Genomic DNA, 16904 nt, shown 5'->3' on the forward strand with positions numbered 1-16904 from the left:
ATCTTATCTAGACAGACCTGCAGAGGTAATAATATGCACAAAAACAAGACAGAGCAAAACAAAGCAACAAAAGAAAACAAAACAACAACACATACAGTCATTTGTTACAGCCATCCACTTGTGGCATTTCTGATGTAGCAGCACTAAACAGCTGAGACAGAACTGCACACTAATAGAGGGGGGTGTTGCTCTAATAGATCCCTAAAATATGGAAGCAGTTTTGGAACTGGGTAGAGGCTAGAAGAATTTGAAGATGCCTCGAAGAGACTGTTGACAGAATGGTCAACGTCAAGGGCAGCTGGGGTGGGATTCTGGGCTCAGATGGAAATGAAGAGACCTGAGACCTGGCACACACGGTGAGAAGGAGCAGCAGAACTAGGACATCATTCTAGATGTTGTGTGATCTTACTGGTGGAGTGGGTTATCTCCAGGTCCTTGTCGGACCTGCAGGACAAAGAGGTCCAGAAGTAGGGGTGGGGGTGGGGGCATGGGGCTGAGAGGCCAAGGAACCAGGAAGCAGAAGCTGAAGAAGCAAGGAGCAGAGGAAACAGAGCTGCCTGGGTCTCAAAGGGTGGCACCCTGGTCCCTGGTGTTTTGAAGGACCACAGCTTCCTAGGCTTTGAAGAGTGAGATCCTCACCAACTCGGTTCTGGAGCCCAGGGTGCTGTTCCTGGGTGCAAGGGGGATGGGCCCCAGTCAGCTGCCCAAAGCTGAGCTGGCAAGAGCGGCCCTGCTCAAGGGACAGAAGACTGGGGTCTGCTGAGTTACAACGCAGACTAGGAAGATGGGGCTGCCCAAACCTGAAGGAACAAATGTGTCAGTCTAGTGGGCCTAGAAGGTGGAGCTAAACCCCAAAGCCATGCAGCCTCCAGAGAATAGGGCCTCGAGCCCTGGAGGACCTGGAAGGTCTCAGAGAAGAAAGGCGTATGTGTAAGCCTTGAGAGTTCATGCAAATTGTATACTGTGTTTTTAACTTGCTCGGTACTCCTTAGTGTCCCATTTCCCCTCCAATGTCTTCCATTTGCAAGACACAAGTCTACCTTGTGTGAGTTCCACTTTTGTACTTTGGAAGCAGATAACTTGCATTCTAGATTCACAGACGAAAAGGAATTTGGGTCCAGACTGAATTTGGGCTAGGGGATTTAAACTTTAGGCATTAAGGTGCCTTACACATGACAAGGATCTAAATGTTGGGGTGAAGCAGTGGATCACGAGTTGGGCTGTTCATTTCAAGGCCAGAAGTTCAAACCTCCCAGCAACTCCACAGAAGAAAGATGAGGCTCTCTGCTCCATAAGCAGTTACAGCCTAAGAAGAGCCCAAAGGGTCAGTTCCACTCTGCCCTACAGGGTCACTCCGAGTCAGTGACTTGATGGCAGTGAATAAGAAAGGGTGGAATGTTATGGATTGAGCTGCATCCCCCCAAACTCTGTGTCAACCAGGCGAGGCCATGATTCTCAGTATTAGGTAAGTATCCCCATTTTGTGATCTGATGTAATTACCCTGTGTTGTAAATCCTAACTTCTATGATGTTAATGAGACAGAATGAGTTACAGTCACGTTAATGAAGTCAGATATAATCTATAGGATTGCATTGTATTTTAAGCCAATTGCTTTTGAAATATACTCATAAAAGAGATTAGATAAGTGAGAAGAGAAAGAGGATCCTCCTACCCCAAAGAAAGAGTGGAGTGTGCATGTCCTGTGGACCTGGAGTTCCCGCACGGAGAAGGATTCAGACCCAGGAAACCAAGAAATGTGGAGATCTTCAAAGAACCCAGGGCTCATAGATACTTAAAGAAGACAAGAACCTTCCCCCAGAGCTGGTGCCCTGAATTTGGGCTTCTGGTCTCCTAAACTATGAGAGAATAGGTTTCGTTTGTTGTGTTTTAGGGTACAAAAAAGACCTCTCGCCTCAAATATAATTTAGGAAGAACAATTTTTTAAGTCTGAAACAGGACAGAGACACATCATCCTGATGGATGAGGAAGGCCATTAGCATGCTATCATGATGGTTCCAAGGGTTTGCTGAAACACAGGGTTTTAAAAAGGACATGGGAGGACAAAGGAAACTGAAAAAAAAAAAACATGATTGGTGACAAATCAATATATCACAGTGTGTTCGTCTGGGTTTAGAGAAACAAATCCACAGATACTTATATGTGTGCAAGAAAGCTTTATATGAAAGAGAAATTGTATATTGAGAAAACATCCCAGCCCAGTCCACATCAAGTCCGTAAGTCTGATCTTAGCTCATATGTCCAATACCAGTCCATAAATTCCTCTTTAAACTCACGCAACACATGCAATGATGCCGAATGCAGGACGATCACAGGCCAGTGGGTGAAAAGTCTTGTGGATCCAATGGCAGTGGAAACATCTCAGCGCTGGCTCCTCCAGCTCTCTGAGTGATGCTCCTCACAGGAAGATGAAGCAGAGAGAATATATGGCCCACCTCTTCTGTGGTGGCATCAAGAGAGAGGAAGTTCCCAGAATCCTCATAAGAAGGCCACGCCCACACAGAGGCATCATTGGTTAGGTCCTGATTGACAGGTTAGACCCCACCCATTTGCTCATAAGACCCTCAAGTTGAAATGAGATTATGTAACTACCACACACTTATAGGTGGGATTACAGAAGCAGAAATGGAACCCTGATTGGGACACGTATATCACCAGTTTTCAACCTGTGGGTCATGACCCCTTTGGGGGTCTAACAACACTTTCACAGGGGTCGCTGGATTCATAACAGTAGCAAAATTACAATGATGAAGTATCAACAAAAGTAATTTTATGGTTGGGGGGGTCCCCACAACATGAGGAACTGTATGAAAGGGTTGCGGCATTCGGAAGGTTGAGAACCACTGATGTGCATGATGCTAGACAGAAGAACCTACAAGACTGGTCCAGGGTCTTCCGACCAAGGCAGTCAGGGCATGACTCGTGACTATGCAACCCCCTGTACACTGACCTCCATCAAGGAAACACCCGGGCAAGCCACAAAGACTGCCTTTCCCTAGACTGGCCGGAGAAGGCTGGAAGTAGTCCACTTTCCACAGCACTCTGCCTGAGGACAGGACCATGCACATCCCTGGTTAACAGTCAGGAGGAATTCAAGGGAGGCTTAATCCGTGTGGGAACTCTGCCAGTGGGTTTTAGGCTTTCACTGTCATGCATAGCCTTCTGCAAAGGAGCGCCTCAGCATTTGACCCCTCATATAGCTCCAGCCAACCCCTTGTGCTACTGCTCTTATAGAACTGCCACATCACTAAGACCGTCATGCTGCTTGTTTCAAAATGTGTTGTTACAAACAATTGTTGCCACTATTACCCTTGCTCTCTTACTTTCTCATTCTCATTCACTCACTCATTCTTGCTTCAAAGTACATTTTAAAGTGGAGAAAGGTGGACACAGGGTTACCCAAACAAAACAAAACAACCTGTCACTTTGAAATATTTATAGATCATAAATCAAACTCTTGCATCATTAAAGCAAAACAATGGGGAATCGTTGCGCTATCCCTGTGGAGGTTGCTCCAGATTGGTTGGGTAGCTTCCCTGAGAGATCGCCTGTAGACAGGAGCCTCTGGAGCTGAGTGGCACACTCAAGGCCCAGGGTCCCACTAAGAGTCTGTGCTTTTATTGTGAGTCCAAGCCTGCAGGCACAAATAATCAGGCCAGGTCTGGGCTCCATGTGCCTGGGCAAGGGATGCAAGCCGGGACCACTGCTGAGTTTAACCTTCTGAAGTCAGCTGGAACCAGGAGGACTGAGCCAAAGAGTAGGAGGCGCTGGCAACACTGAGCTCTGAGTCTGGACCAGGTAGTTGCACGAGGTATCTGGCCACTTGTTTGATCGTGGGCAAAAGCAGCCAGGCCTACAGGCCTCATTCTTCCTTGGCTGCGTCATCTGACTGAGTCATATCACGTGTCTGAGCCTCAGCTCCCTCATCCTATTTCCTACAGCTATGTGAGTTTGATGAGAAAACACATTTCAAGTGTTCTGTGAATGCTAGCCATATTGACACGGGTATTCCTAGTTCTATTATTACTACCGCTAACCCCATCCTTTCATCTGGCTTGGACTGGTCTCTATGTATCTGAAGCCTGAGTCAGAGGTGATGTTGAGAAACAAAGGAGCATTAGGAGGGCCAGGGTCCAGGGCTGAAACGGGGACCCATTTGAAGGGCTCAATCTCACATGATGGCTTACTCCACCATCCTAAAGATCGTTGTGCCAACATAGTAACTAAAGTTCATATTGGAAGAGCTCTTCTCTAGGGAAAGTACTCAGAGAAGTAGCCCTTTCTGTTCCCCCTTCAGGCTGTGAACTTGCCATTCCCATCCCCAAAGGGATGTCACCAACCATGCCCCTGACAGCGGAGAGATTTGTCTCCTGCCTTTGAAACTCTCCTTTGCACCCCTTCACTGTGCACTATGTCTGTCCTTTAGGACCCAGCCCCAGCTCAGCTCCTCTAAGAAACTTCCACGGGCCCATCATATCTTCACTATCTCCTTGTGTGGATCCTCTGCCCACTGCTTTCTCAGGTGGCCGATGTCCCCTGCATACACAGAGCAGGGGTGATCTGGGGTTGCTAACTGACAGCACTATGGACACGGAGACTGAGCCACAAGTACTCAGAACGTTTCTTTGCGCCCAGACCTTTATTAAGGATCAACTATGTGCTAGCCATCTGTTCCAGGCAGTGGGTACCATGCTTGACTAATACCCTCCCATTTGGGATTGCAGTCAATGGGGAAGGCAGATATTGGAAACTAATCCGTTTGACAATAAATAGCATAATGAAGAATAATTGGAAGCTTTGAGCAACTGCGAGGGAGGGTGATGTAGATGGTACAGTCGGTCAGGGAAGGCAATGTCTGGGTATCAATGACAATCCTGACATCTCAGTAGGAGTTAGGGAGCTAGCGCGTGGAAAGCACCTGGGAAAAGTGGAGCAGGAACTTGGGTTATTCAAAGAAGAGACAGAGGCTGGAGTGGACGCCCTTGGTCGGGCCTTGGAGACCAGGCTTTCTTTTGTAAGGCGCCTTCAAGTTGGTTCCAACTCATAGCGACCTGATGTACAATGGATCAGAACCCTGCGCCACCCTCCCATTGCTTTGATGTTTGAGGCCCTGGTTGCAGGCACTGTGTCCATGCATCTTGTCCAGGGCCTTTCTCTTCTTCACTGCCCTTCTACTGTCCAAGCATGACGCCCTTTTCAGTGACTCGTCTCTCTTCATCATGTGGCTGACATCTGTGAGACCAAGTCTTGCCATCCTTGCTTCTAAGGATCCTTCCGGCTCTTTCTTCCCAAACAGATTTGTTGGCTGTTTTGCCAGTCCAGGGACTTTCACTATTCTTCTCCAGCACCACAATGTCAATGCGCTGATTCTTCTTCGTCTGCCTTGTTCACTGTCCAGCTTTCACATGGATCACAGGCAATTGGAAATAACACGAGCTGGCATGGCTTTGTCTTCAAAGGTGACACCCCTGCTTTTCCAGAGGTCCTTTAAAGCAGATTCACCCAATGCCATGCATCGTTTGCTTTCTTAACTGCTGCTTCCACGAGCATTGATTGTGGATCCAAGCAAGACAAATCCTTGACAACTTCAATCTTTTCTCCATCTATCATGATGTTACCTATTGTTCTAGTTGTGTAGATTTGGAGTTTCTTTACAGTAATTTGTAATCCATATTGAAGCCTCCAATACTTGATCTTCATCAGCAAGAGCTTCAAGTCCTCCTCACTTTCAGCAAGCAAAGTTGTGTCATCTGCTTATCAAAGGCGATTAATAAGCCTTCTTCCAATCTTGAGGCCACATTCTTCTTCATATAATCTGGTTTCTCTGAGCATTTGCTCAGCATACAGATTGAATAAGTATGGTGAGAAGATACAACCCTGGTACACACCTTCCTGATTTTTAAACTATGCAGAATTCTCTTCTGCTTTCACAGCTGCCTCTTTTTTTAAAAAAAATAATTTTATTTGGGGCTCGTACAACTCTTATCACAATCCATACACACATCCATTGTATCAAGCATTTTTGTACATCTGTTTCCCTCATTATTCTCAAAACATTTGCTTTCTACTTGAGCCCTTCATATCAGCTCATTTTCCCCTCCCTCCTGCTCCCCCCTCGCCCATGAACTCTTGATAATTTATAAATTAATATTTTGTCATATCTTACACCATCTGATGTCTCCCTTCACCCACTTCTCCACTGTCCATCCCCCAGGGAGGAGGTTATATGTAGATCCTTGTAATCTCTTCCCCCTTTCTACCCTACCTTCCCTCCACCCTCCCAGTATCACCACTCTCACCACTGGTCCTGAGGAGTTCATCTGTCCTGGATTCCCTGTGTTTCCAGTTCCTATCTGTACCAGCGTACATCCTCCGGTTCAGCCAGATTTGTAAGGTAGAATTGGGATCATGATAGTGGGGGGAGGAAGCATTCAAGAACTATAGGAAAAATGTATGTTTGATCATTGCTACTCTGCACCCTGACTGGCTTCACAACTGTTTCTTGATCCACGTACAGGTTCTCCATGAGCACAATGAAGTGTCCTGGAATTCTCATTCTTCTTGAAGTTATCCATAGTTTGTTATGATCCACACAGTCAATGCCTGTGCATAGTCAATAAAATACAAGTAAATCTCTCTCTGGCATTCTCTGTTATCAGCCAAGATCCATCTGACATGAGCAACGATATCCCCTTTTTCCATGTCCTATCCTGGATCCAACCTGAACATCTGGCAGCTCCCTGTCAATGTTCTACTGCCACTGTTGTTAGGTGGTTCTCAACAAAATTTTAGTTGAATGAGATATCAGTGATATTGTTCTATAATTTGTGCATTCTGTTGGATCACCTTTCCTGGAATGAGGAGAATTATGGATCTCTTTCAGTCAGTTGGCCAAGTAGCTGTCTTCCAAATTTCCTGACATAGATAAATGAGTGTTTCCAGTGCTTCATCAGCTTGTTAAAACATTTAAATTCATATTTCAACAATTGCTTGAGCCTTGTTTTGGGCTAAGGCTTTCGGGTGCAGCTTGAAGTTCTTTGTTGGCACCATTGATTCTTGCTCCTATGCTACCTCCTGAAACGGTGGGATGTCAGCTAGTTCTTTTTGGTGCAGTGAGTTGGATTTTTGTCTTCCATCTTCTTCTTGCAGCATTCAACATTCTGCCCAGAGGATCCTTCCATATTTCAGCTCAGGGCTTGCAGTTTTTCCTCAGTTTCTTGAGTTTAAGATGTGCTGGCATTTCATTCGCACCTCTTTCAAAAGGCTCAGGGAGTCCAGAGTGGACTGGGGTGGGCAATGCCTGCACTGTCGTGGGGTCTCAGCAACTGGGGCGCTGTCTGGGTGAGCATGGAGGGCTTCAGATCCCAGACACAAATTGTGTTCCTTTGTAAAATGCCGCTGAACTCTAGCCGGAGACAGACGATGGAATGTGGAAGGGGAGGTCCACAAACACTGGGTCCCTGGCGTGTGTGCTGGGCGCTCGGCACAACTTCCCAGCAAGGCCAGGATGATCACCTTAGATGTGGCAACTGAGGCACAGAGAAGACATGCTGGCTGTCCCACGCTCACTCAACTGGCTGGGGACAGATATCAAAGCTGGGGCTAACACCTTGGTATATCTAGAATCTCTCTCCTACTGGAACGATGCTCAATGATTCCTGGGTGTGAAGGACTCATTGCTCTGGCCCGACCTTGTGTCTTTACAGAGAGTAGCCTGGAGGATACAGACCACAGTTGTTGTTCTCCCGTTGAAGGAGACCTGGAAAAACAGGCCAACAAGTGTAAAGGTAACCCTTGAGTGGGAGGTTGAAGTTCCAATTGGTGGGAGGCAAACCCTCTCCCTTCTGCCCTTAACAGCCCCCAGGATCTACTATCTAATATTAATGGCAGAGAATTTCATTGGCTTCCTGTTTCTCTTAAGAACTGGGTTTCTGGAACCTGAACTAATGGGAATGAGAACCAAGTGGGACTTCTTCGTCCTCGTCCCCAACTCCCCGTCCCGCTCTTGTAATAGGAAATATGGCAGAAGCCAGCCCAGGCCTGGAATGGCAGCCCCGTCATGTCATTCCGGGGGGCCTGCTCCCAAGTCTTCCTGCATGGTCACAAGGTGGATGCTGCGGTGGGCCCAGTCACATCTGCAGGAAGAGGCCAAGGGAAGGTCACAGGTGCTCAGCAGCCCAGTCAGCCCTCTCAGGGAAAGGATTCCTTCCAGAACTCCCCCTGCCTCCCGCAGCAATTTCTGTCTTCATTCCATTGGCCAGACGTTTATCTCATGGCCACTAGCATCTGCAGGGAAGACAGAAATGTTGCTATTCCGCTGGGCACACTTGTTGGGGAAGGAATATTGTAGGCAGCTGGCTGCATGTGCCTCATTCGGACCCTCATGTAGGCTTATCTTTCACATTAAATATTCCCCCATTCACCTGACTGCAGTGCACTTCCTCTTTTGTCAAGTTCATCTCCAAGTAACTACTATAGCCACGTGACCTTAGGTGAGTCTTCTCATCTCTCTGTGCCTTCGTTTTCTCCTTGGTAAAATGGGAGTGGAATTCATTCCTGCCCATGGGCTGGTTTTGAGAAAGGACAGTGCTCCATCTGACATGTGGTGCACGTGCAGGCTTGGGAACCACCTGTCCTTGATTTCTTTGATGGAGAAGTAGGACAACAGTGCCCACGGGAGTGAAGGGCTGGTGTAGTGACCGAATGACTCTTGCCAGGGTAGTGACAGAAGGACCCTCTGAACCAAGCATCTCACAATCCCAAACTTCAGGCAAATGCCTTTGGTTTCAGACCAGTGAGAGAGCGTAAGGATGGGGACTGGTGGTTGCCAATTCCTGCCCACACACCATCCTTATCCAGGCCACCTGCCCCATCTCTACATCCTCAGACGAGTCCACCTCACATGGGCTCTCCCTCGGGCTTCTCTTCGCGCTCCCTCAATCCCACCTGACCAGTCTCCTCTTTCACATGCCTAATAATTCGGATCTACCAGTGTCACGCTGTCCACCCCCTTTTACCGAGGTTCTTGTAGACTTAATATTTTTCTTTTGGGTCCCTTTTACGGCCTGGATTGGGGATAGGGGAAAGCAAGCCCATCTGCTCAGGTCACATCCTAATCTGGTCTCCTGACTTCCCTAAATCTGACAGAGAGGCTCTCTGCAAAGCTATTCTTGAATCTCTTCTGAAACCTAAATGGTCATGGATGGAACCGGATTCACTCCTTCAGGAGTCTCTCGCCAGGCTTTGCTCTCGCCCAGTTCCTGAGGAGTACCAGACTAGCATGGTCCAGTCTCCGAAGTCCAGACACCACCCTCCTCCCCATGGGAGGCTCCACCCACCAGCATCTTCAGAGCTTCTCCCTCCAATCTTTTATCTACATCCAGAGAGCAGACATTGATTCTGTTCACTCTGAGGTTCAGATTGAGCATTCTAGACAAGAATGTCTCAGAAATGAGGCAGGGGCCATAGCGGCAGACACATACATGCCCCTATGGTTTGTCAGTTTGCCGTACTGTGGTGAGTTGCCTGTTATTATGAGTTTAGAAGCTTTGTGACTGGTATTTGGGATACCAGCAAAGCTTCCAGATGAAGAACAGACTATGAAGAAGGTGTAGGCTGTCCACATTGGAGGGTTTAGCCATTGGAAAACCTTACGAACAATAATGGAATGCTGTCAGATGTCGTGCTGGCAGATGAGCCCATCAGGTTGACAGGGCTTCAAAGTAGGACGGAGGAAGAACTACCGTATCAAAGTAGAGCTGAGCATAACAAGGATGAAGTAAAGCTCTCGGGACCTCCATTTGTTAGTTCCAGGCTGAAGTTGAAACAAATCCAAGAAAGCCAAAATACAACCTTGAGTAGATCTTACTTGAATTTTGAGAACATCTCCAGAACAGATTAGAATCACCAAACATGAATGACAGAAGTACTGACGAGCTGCAGGATGATCCAGAACATCATTCCTGAAGAAAGCACAAGGCGACTCAAAGGACAAGAAAGAACAAAATGTCAAAGTGGAGGTCAGAAGAGCCTCTGAAGCCTGCTTTTTAAGCAAATGGAAGAAACGGTGAGGTAGACAGAGCAGAAAACTTCAAAGGGCAGCTCGAGAAGAAAGCCCCCAAAAAAGGAAATACGCACACAACATATATTCAGCTGAAAGAATTGAAGAAAAAAAATCCAAGCCTCAAGTTGTATTATTGAAGGAATCTACAGACACAATACTAATCTATGCAGGAACCGCCGAAAGAAAATGGAAGGAATACAGAGTCACTGTTCCAATAAGAACTGACTGATACTCAACCATTTCAAGAGGTAACATAATGAAGAACCAATAGTACCGAAGGAGGAATTCCAAGTTACACTGAATGCATTAGTAACAAACAAGGCTCCAGGAACTGACAAAATGCCAATGGAAATGTGTCAACAAGCTGATGAAGCACTGGAAACACTTGCTTGTTTGTGTCAAGAAATTTGGAAGACAGTTACCTGACCAACTGACTGGAAGAGATCCATATGTGCCATTCCAAAGAAATGTGACCCAACAGAATTTGGGAATTATCCAACAATATCATTAACATCACATTAAGGAAATTTTTGCTGAAGCGGACTCAACATTTTAACAGTGCATTGGCTGGAAGCTGAAATTCAACAGATTCAGAAGACATGTTGTATGAAGGATATTCTTGCTGGCATCAGATGGATTTGTACTAAAAGCGGAGAATTTCAGAAAGATGTTTACTCGTGCTGTATTTATTTCACATAGGCATTCATCTATGTGAATTATACAAATATGGAAAACATCGAGAAGAATGGGGATTCCAGAACACACAATTGTTCCCATGGACCTATACATGGTCCAAGAAAAGCAACAACAACAAAGATCATTCAGACAAAACAAGGGAACGTTATATTGAGTGGTTTAAAATTAGAGAAGGTGTGCATTTTGCCATACTTCTTCAATCTGTACGCTGAACAAATCATCAGAATCTGGACCATGTGAAAAAGAACCCGGCGTCAGGATGGGAGAAAGGCGTAGTAACAACCTGTGCTATGCAAATGATCTTACCTGGCTTGCTGACAGCGAGGAGGACTTGAAGCCCTTGCTGATGAAGATCGAGGACCACAGCCTTCAGTGTGGATGGCAACGCAATGTAAGAGATCTAGTTATCTCATGTCTAGTTATCTTCATAACTAGACAACATAATGTGTATCAGAGCAGAGATCGAAGTTGTCAAGAATTTCATCTTGCTTGGGTCCACACTCAGTGCTTCTAGAAGCAGCCGTCAGAAAATCAAGTGATGCGTTGCATTAGATAAATCTGTTGCATAAAACCGTGGATGTTACTAAGCTGTACCTGATCCAAACCATAGTATTTTCAGCTGCACAATATGCATGTAAAAGATAAACAACCAGTAAGAAAAATCAGAGAAGAACTGATGCATTTGAATTACGGTGTTGGTGAAAAATATTGAAACTACCCTAGGGTTGCTATGAATCAGCTTCGACTTGGAATAAGGATGGAGAGAGTTCATCTCGCTTACTGCGGACCTGTTATCAGGAAAGACCAGCGAGACGAGGTCTCCACCCTGCTTTCGAAGGAGCAGTCTGGCTGTACGTCTTCTAAGACAGATTTGTGTGTACTTCTGGCCACTGCCATTCAGTCGATTTGGATTCATCGTCACCACTGCCCGTGCCACAGCTGCGGGGACTGGGGGGAAACAAGAAGCCTTAGCCATATTTGTGTATAAGGTTCATAAAGCATTTGTAACATTTTTATACAAAGATGCTTTTAAAAACAAACAAAAAGACGATGTGACAATATTTAAAATGTGTATTGAAAAATACTAGAAGAAAAAAACCCACATATACAATCAGCAACTGTTTCAAAGTAGAGGAATTGTTTCTTCATCGAACTCTCTTTGACTTTTGAGTTCTTTCTTTTTTTTTTAAGTCAATTTATTGGGGCTCATAAAATTCATCACAATACATAGATCAATTGTGTAAAGCACATCTATACATTTGTTGCCCTCATTATTCCCAAAATTCGCTTGCCTCTTGGGTTCCCGGAATCAGCTCATTTTCCTTTCCCCCCTCCCCCTCCCTTCCTCTGCCCCCCTCGACTTTTGAGTTATTTCTACAGAGAATCCCGTTTCCTCTAAACCAAGGGTCAAAATCACCCCACAAAGGCCCTGTCATCAAGTCGATTCTGACTCGGAATGACCCTGTACAGCATTGGTCCTCCGAGACCCTTTCACACAGCTCCTCATGTGGTGGTGACCCCAACCATACAATATTCTTGTTGCTACTTCATAACTGTCATTTTGCTACTGTTATGAATTGGGCGACCCCTGTGAAAGGGTCATTCGATCCCCAAAGGGGTCACGACCCACAGGTTGAGAACCACTGCTATACAGGATTTCTAAGCTTTTACAGGAGCAAATTGCCTCGTCTTTTTCTGTGGGACCTTACCTTTTAAGTCTTCCACTTCCCCACACCAGGAGCCCCAGTGGTAGAGTGATGATGTGTTGGGCTGCTGACCTCAAGGTCAGCAGTTCAAAACCCCAGGAGAGAGACGGGCTCTCAACCCCTGTCAAGAGTTCCAGTCTTGGAAAACTCACAGGGCCAGTGATGCCTTGTCTTATGAATCTTGTTTCGTTTGGGGTGTTTTCCCAAAGACTAGGAGCAGGTTTGCCCCCCGCCCCACCCCACCCCTCCCGCCAGGTTTGGCCCTCCCTGAGACAGTTACTCTCAGCCTGGAGGCAATTGAGGTACTCGCTCACCTGCCAACCTCTCCCCCAGCACTGGTGGCCAGCAAAGTGGAACCTCTGGATTTCATCACTGGCCAGTTCCTGCCTTGCCCTCCAGGCCCTGGTACTTTGCCTCCCTGGGCACCTGTACCACCACCTTATCCCCCATCCCCACCCCTCCAGCCTGGCCTTCCCCTGGAGGATTCCTGAGATTTCTGAAAGCAAGCAAGCAAACAGAAAGACAGACTCACTGCTCACCGTCACAGGCACAGGGAGCCTTCTGCATGGGAACAGGCAGGTCGGGACAGCTGCTGGCAGAATCACAGGCAGCGATGTGCCCCTTTTGCGCCGGTGTCCCTGAGTCTTTATCAAGAGGGGATAGTGGTGGTGGTGTGACCGATTACAGGGACGCAGCAGACACTGAGCAACACAAGCTATGCCCATGAGGGTCCTTACCAGTCCTGGCGTCTGAGCCCACTCCACGCTACGAAGGCGAAGACAGAAAAGACACCGGCCCAGACCGCTGAGCAGTCTGTGGGGCCATCCCGGGGCCATTCACAGAGTCTCCGTGCACCTGCTCTAGGCCCGCTGTGCTGGCTGGGAGGCAGCTGCCCCTGCACACCCCTCTCACCCCCAGGCCCAACCAAGGCGGCGTCTTCCCGAGTGCCTGCGCTTGCTCCAGATCATTCCATGAACCCTTTCCACTTGTCCGGAGACGTGGATTTCTTCTTGCTGAGAGACCAGGAAAGAGATAAAGCTCGATTGGTGAGTACCCAGCCCTGGCGCTGGGACACCGCCCCCCACCACCACACACACCGCTTCCTGCTCCCAGAACCAGAGTTTCCTGCTCAGAGCACCACGTGCCCTGGGTCACTCCGAAGTCAGCCTGGAGCTTTTCCTGATTCAACGTGTCTGGCCTGCTCTCCATCTCACCCCGTCTGGTCCCACACTATTTCTGGGCTTCTAACATGGTGGATCCCTTCCTCCTGGTGCCCAGCCTAGACCCTAGCCTAGACCCTAGTAATAGACCCTGGTGCCTAGGACACCCTGGCTGGCTCCCATACCCCTGAGTGGGAGGGTTTGCATAGGTCTGCCCGGACTGGGAGTTGAGTCTACACACAGAAGAATCAGGGGTCAGGGAAGGGGAGGGCAGGGCAGGCAAGGGAGAGGAGGCCTGAGGGTGGGCTCCTTAGACCTCCATGTGTTAACACTGCAGACACAGCCCCCGCAGCCCCTGCTGCTCCCTGCACACCCCCCCTCCCCCAAGACCTCTGTCCTCCAAAGCCACACCTGACTGTATTGTCCCGTGCCCCTCCTGATCACCTTCTTCACGGGCCACCCTGACTGCTCAGACTCCTGCCACCGGAGTTCCTGGACATCAAAGAGCCATACAGAGGTGTGCATGCATGTGCACACACAAGCCCCTCAGCCATGCCTGGCAGTTGCCCAGGGCCAGCTCCAACCCACAGGCCAACAAGGTCTCTCCTGCTTTCCCATCCCTGAAACCCATGTGCTCTGAGAGGTCGTGCTAGTGTCTCGGAGCTCCGTGGCCACAGGAAGTGGCTAGGTGGGTCAGGAGTCTTGTGCCTCCTTGCTCCGACTGGGAGCCTCCCCTAGTCTGGGTGAGAGGGGCACGCTGCTCTTGCCCATGCACGAAGGCAGCACGCCTAGTGACTGCCTCCACATTCGACCAGGGTCCCAGGCCCTCCACGGCAGACATGCAGACTGTCTCCTAGACCCGTGCCCTAGAGCTGTGGTGCTCCGGGAGCTGCCCCTGCCTGCCTCCAGCAACACTTGGGAACTTGGGACCTTGTTGGCCTGTCCCAGATGAATAGACTCAGCCAAACGCTGGGTGGAAGGAGCTCAGGGAGCTGCCTGTGTAGCTGGTCACGCCTAGGAGAGGCTCCCCTGGGAGCATCTGTCACCCCGAGGTGCTGTGGCCTCCACGTCTCTGTGCCTTCCTTAGTGGACGTGGAGGAGTAAGCACAAGCCCCAGGTCACTATCTTGGACCTCAGCCTTGGGAATCCTCCCTTTCTTCTCTCTATTTCAGGCTTTTCATCTTCTCTCTGACTCTGCTCAGCCTCAGGCCTCCTCTCCCTGCCCTGCCCTGCCCTCCCCTTCCCTGACCCCTGATTCTTCTGTGTGTAGACTCAACTCCCAGTCCGGGCAAGGCAGACCTCTGCAAACCCTCCCTCCCAGGGGCATGGGAGCCAGCCAGGGTGTCCTAGGCACCAGGGTCTAGTACAGAGGGCTGGGCACCAGAAGGAAGGGATCCAGCTATTGTCAGAGACCTGCCCTTGGGGGAGGAGGGCAAGGGGGCAGGGGGGTCCAGAGCAGAGCAGGAGGAGTAGATAGGGGGTGTGGGGTAAGTGGAGAAAACTGTCAGATTTCTCTTGGAAACTCAGAAGATCCAATTTAGCAAACCAAACCACAGGAAGCCCAGGTAAATTTGGATTTCAAATGGGAAAAAAAAAAAAAAAGGAATCCCCTTTTAGTATAAATATGAGAGGGCTTCATAAAGTCTGTGGGAAAATGAAACGAAAAGACAATGGAATATTTCCAGAAACATTTTGAAGCCCACTTGTATATCCCATACAATAATGATCTGACCGTGAAGTTGAACTAGGAGGCCTGCATTTTGTCTGGAGCTCAGCCTGGCCCCGATCCTTGGGTGGCCAGTGGAGTGACCTGGAGGCAGTTGTCCCACTGGTGGCCTGTGTCTTTCCACTTGCCTGTGGCAATCAGCTCACATCCAGATGGGTCCTAAGGGACGGTTGTCTCATTGAAGGGAATAATTAAACGCATCAGGCAAAGCATGCAAGGGCTCACCTCTTCCATCGCAGCAGAAACCAGAAAGAGAGAGAGCTAATCTATTTGTTTACAGGCTTATATATTCTCAGGACATGCAGACCTCATTAATTACATACGTCGCAAGGTGGGCAATATCTCAACCCTAGAGGTGCCTGAGCTCACTGTGGGGAGAAACCTAATACTAGCACTGGGGCAGGCAGAGGGGAGTCCACTGCCCCTTGAGCAGGGAGAACAAAAGACACACGTCTGCTCCTATAGATAAAGGTCGGATAGTGATCCATCAGGTGACATTAAGGTAGCACTATAATGGGAGCATATAGTGGGGATGATTTTTAATTAGGAGACTGGGACTGGGACTCATCTCCAACTCACACATGTGAAGGCCTCCCTCCCTCCAGCATCCTGGCCTTCCAGGCTTCTTAAGCGGGAGAATAAAGAATGTGTCCGCATCCTCTCTCTTCCCCTTCCTCGGTTTCCCACACTTGCCATTCTGCTCACCCCAGTGCTTGCAATCACTCCCTTGTTACATAGCCCCTTCTTCACCCCAACCATAAGCCCGAGGCACCTGTGGGAGGAGAGAGGGTAGCAGAGCCTTCCGGGTCTGAAGCAGGAAGCAACACCCTGCTGTGGTCCATCCCCAGGAGCGGGAACAGAAGAAAACCATGCTGATGCATGAGAAGATGACCTACTCGTCCAAGGTCTCCACCAAGCACACCAGCCTGCGGCGGGAGTTGCAGCTGGAGGACAAAGAGGTGGAGAGGGAGCTGCTGGCGGAGACTGAGCCACTGCGGGCCTTCCGGGACAACACTGCCTGGAAGCTGGCCGTCACCAAAGGTAGTTCTCCTTCGATCCCCAGGACCAGCCTTCCCATGACTGTGACTCTGAGCAGGCTCAGATCCTGCAGGGGCAGGGGGAAGAGGCAGGGGCGGGCCCTGTTTCCATAGAAGCTGGAATTTAAGTGCCATTTGCCATGAAGTGTTGATGGGGGGCATTGAATGAAATGGGGTCGGCTTCATCAGATGCCTGTGTGGGAATAAAAAGGATCGGACCCCCTCCTTCACACTGATCACAAATATCACTCCAGGTGGAGGGCAACGTTTGGGCATTTGTCTAGAGGAATCACTTGGGCATTTGAATCACAGTGACGGTTTGCCTTCTGAATAGCCGCCAACACAATGAATGCAGCTGCTAAGATGCCAAACACAGGCAGTTTGGCTCGGTGGTTAAGATGCCAAACACAGGCAGTTTGGCTCGGTGGCTAAGATGCCAAACACAGGCAGTTTGGCTCGGTGGCTAAGATGCCAAACACAGGCAGTTTGGCTCGGTGG

The 16904-nt window shown here is 48.7% G+C and overlaps 1 protein-coding gene across 1 annotated transcript in view; it reads left to right on the forward strand.

The window, feature by feature from the left end:
• The window catches only part of CFAP100 (cilia and flagella associated protein 100), a 50229-nt gene that overhangs the window by 3189 nt on the left and 30136 nt on the right, over positions 1-16904 (forward strand). The window contains exons 2-4 of the mRNA XM_045290151.1: positions 7725-7805; positions 13402-13529; positions 16218-16410. Of these exons, the coding sequence (XP_045146086.1) occupies positions 7725-7805; positions 13402-13529; positions 16218-16410 (402 nt within the window). The remainder of the gene's footprint in view (positions 1-7724; positions 7806-13401; positions 13530-16217; positions 16411-16904) is intronic.

The sequence above is a fragment of the Echinops telfairi genome, unplaced genomic scaffold, assembly GCF_000313985.2.
Source record: "Echinops telfairi isolate 266 unplaced genomic scaffold, ASM31398v2 ScPeMD7_31;HRSCAF=116, whole genome shotgun sequence".
Taxonomy (NCBI): Eukaryota; Metazoa; Chordata; class Mammalia; order Afrosoricida; family Tenrecidae; genus Echinops; species Echinops telfairi.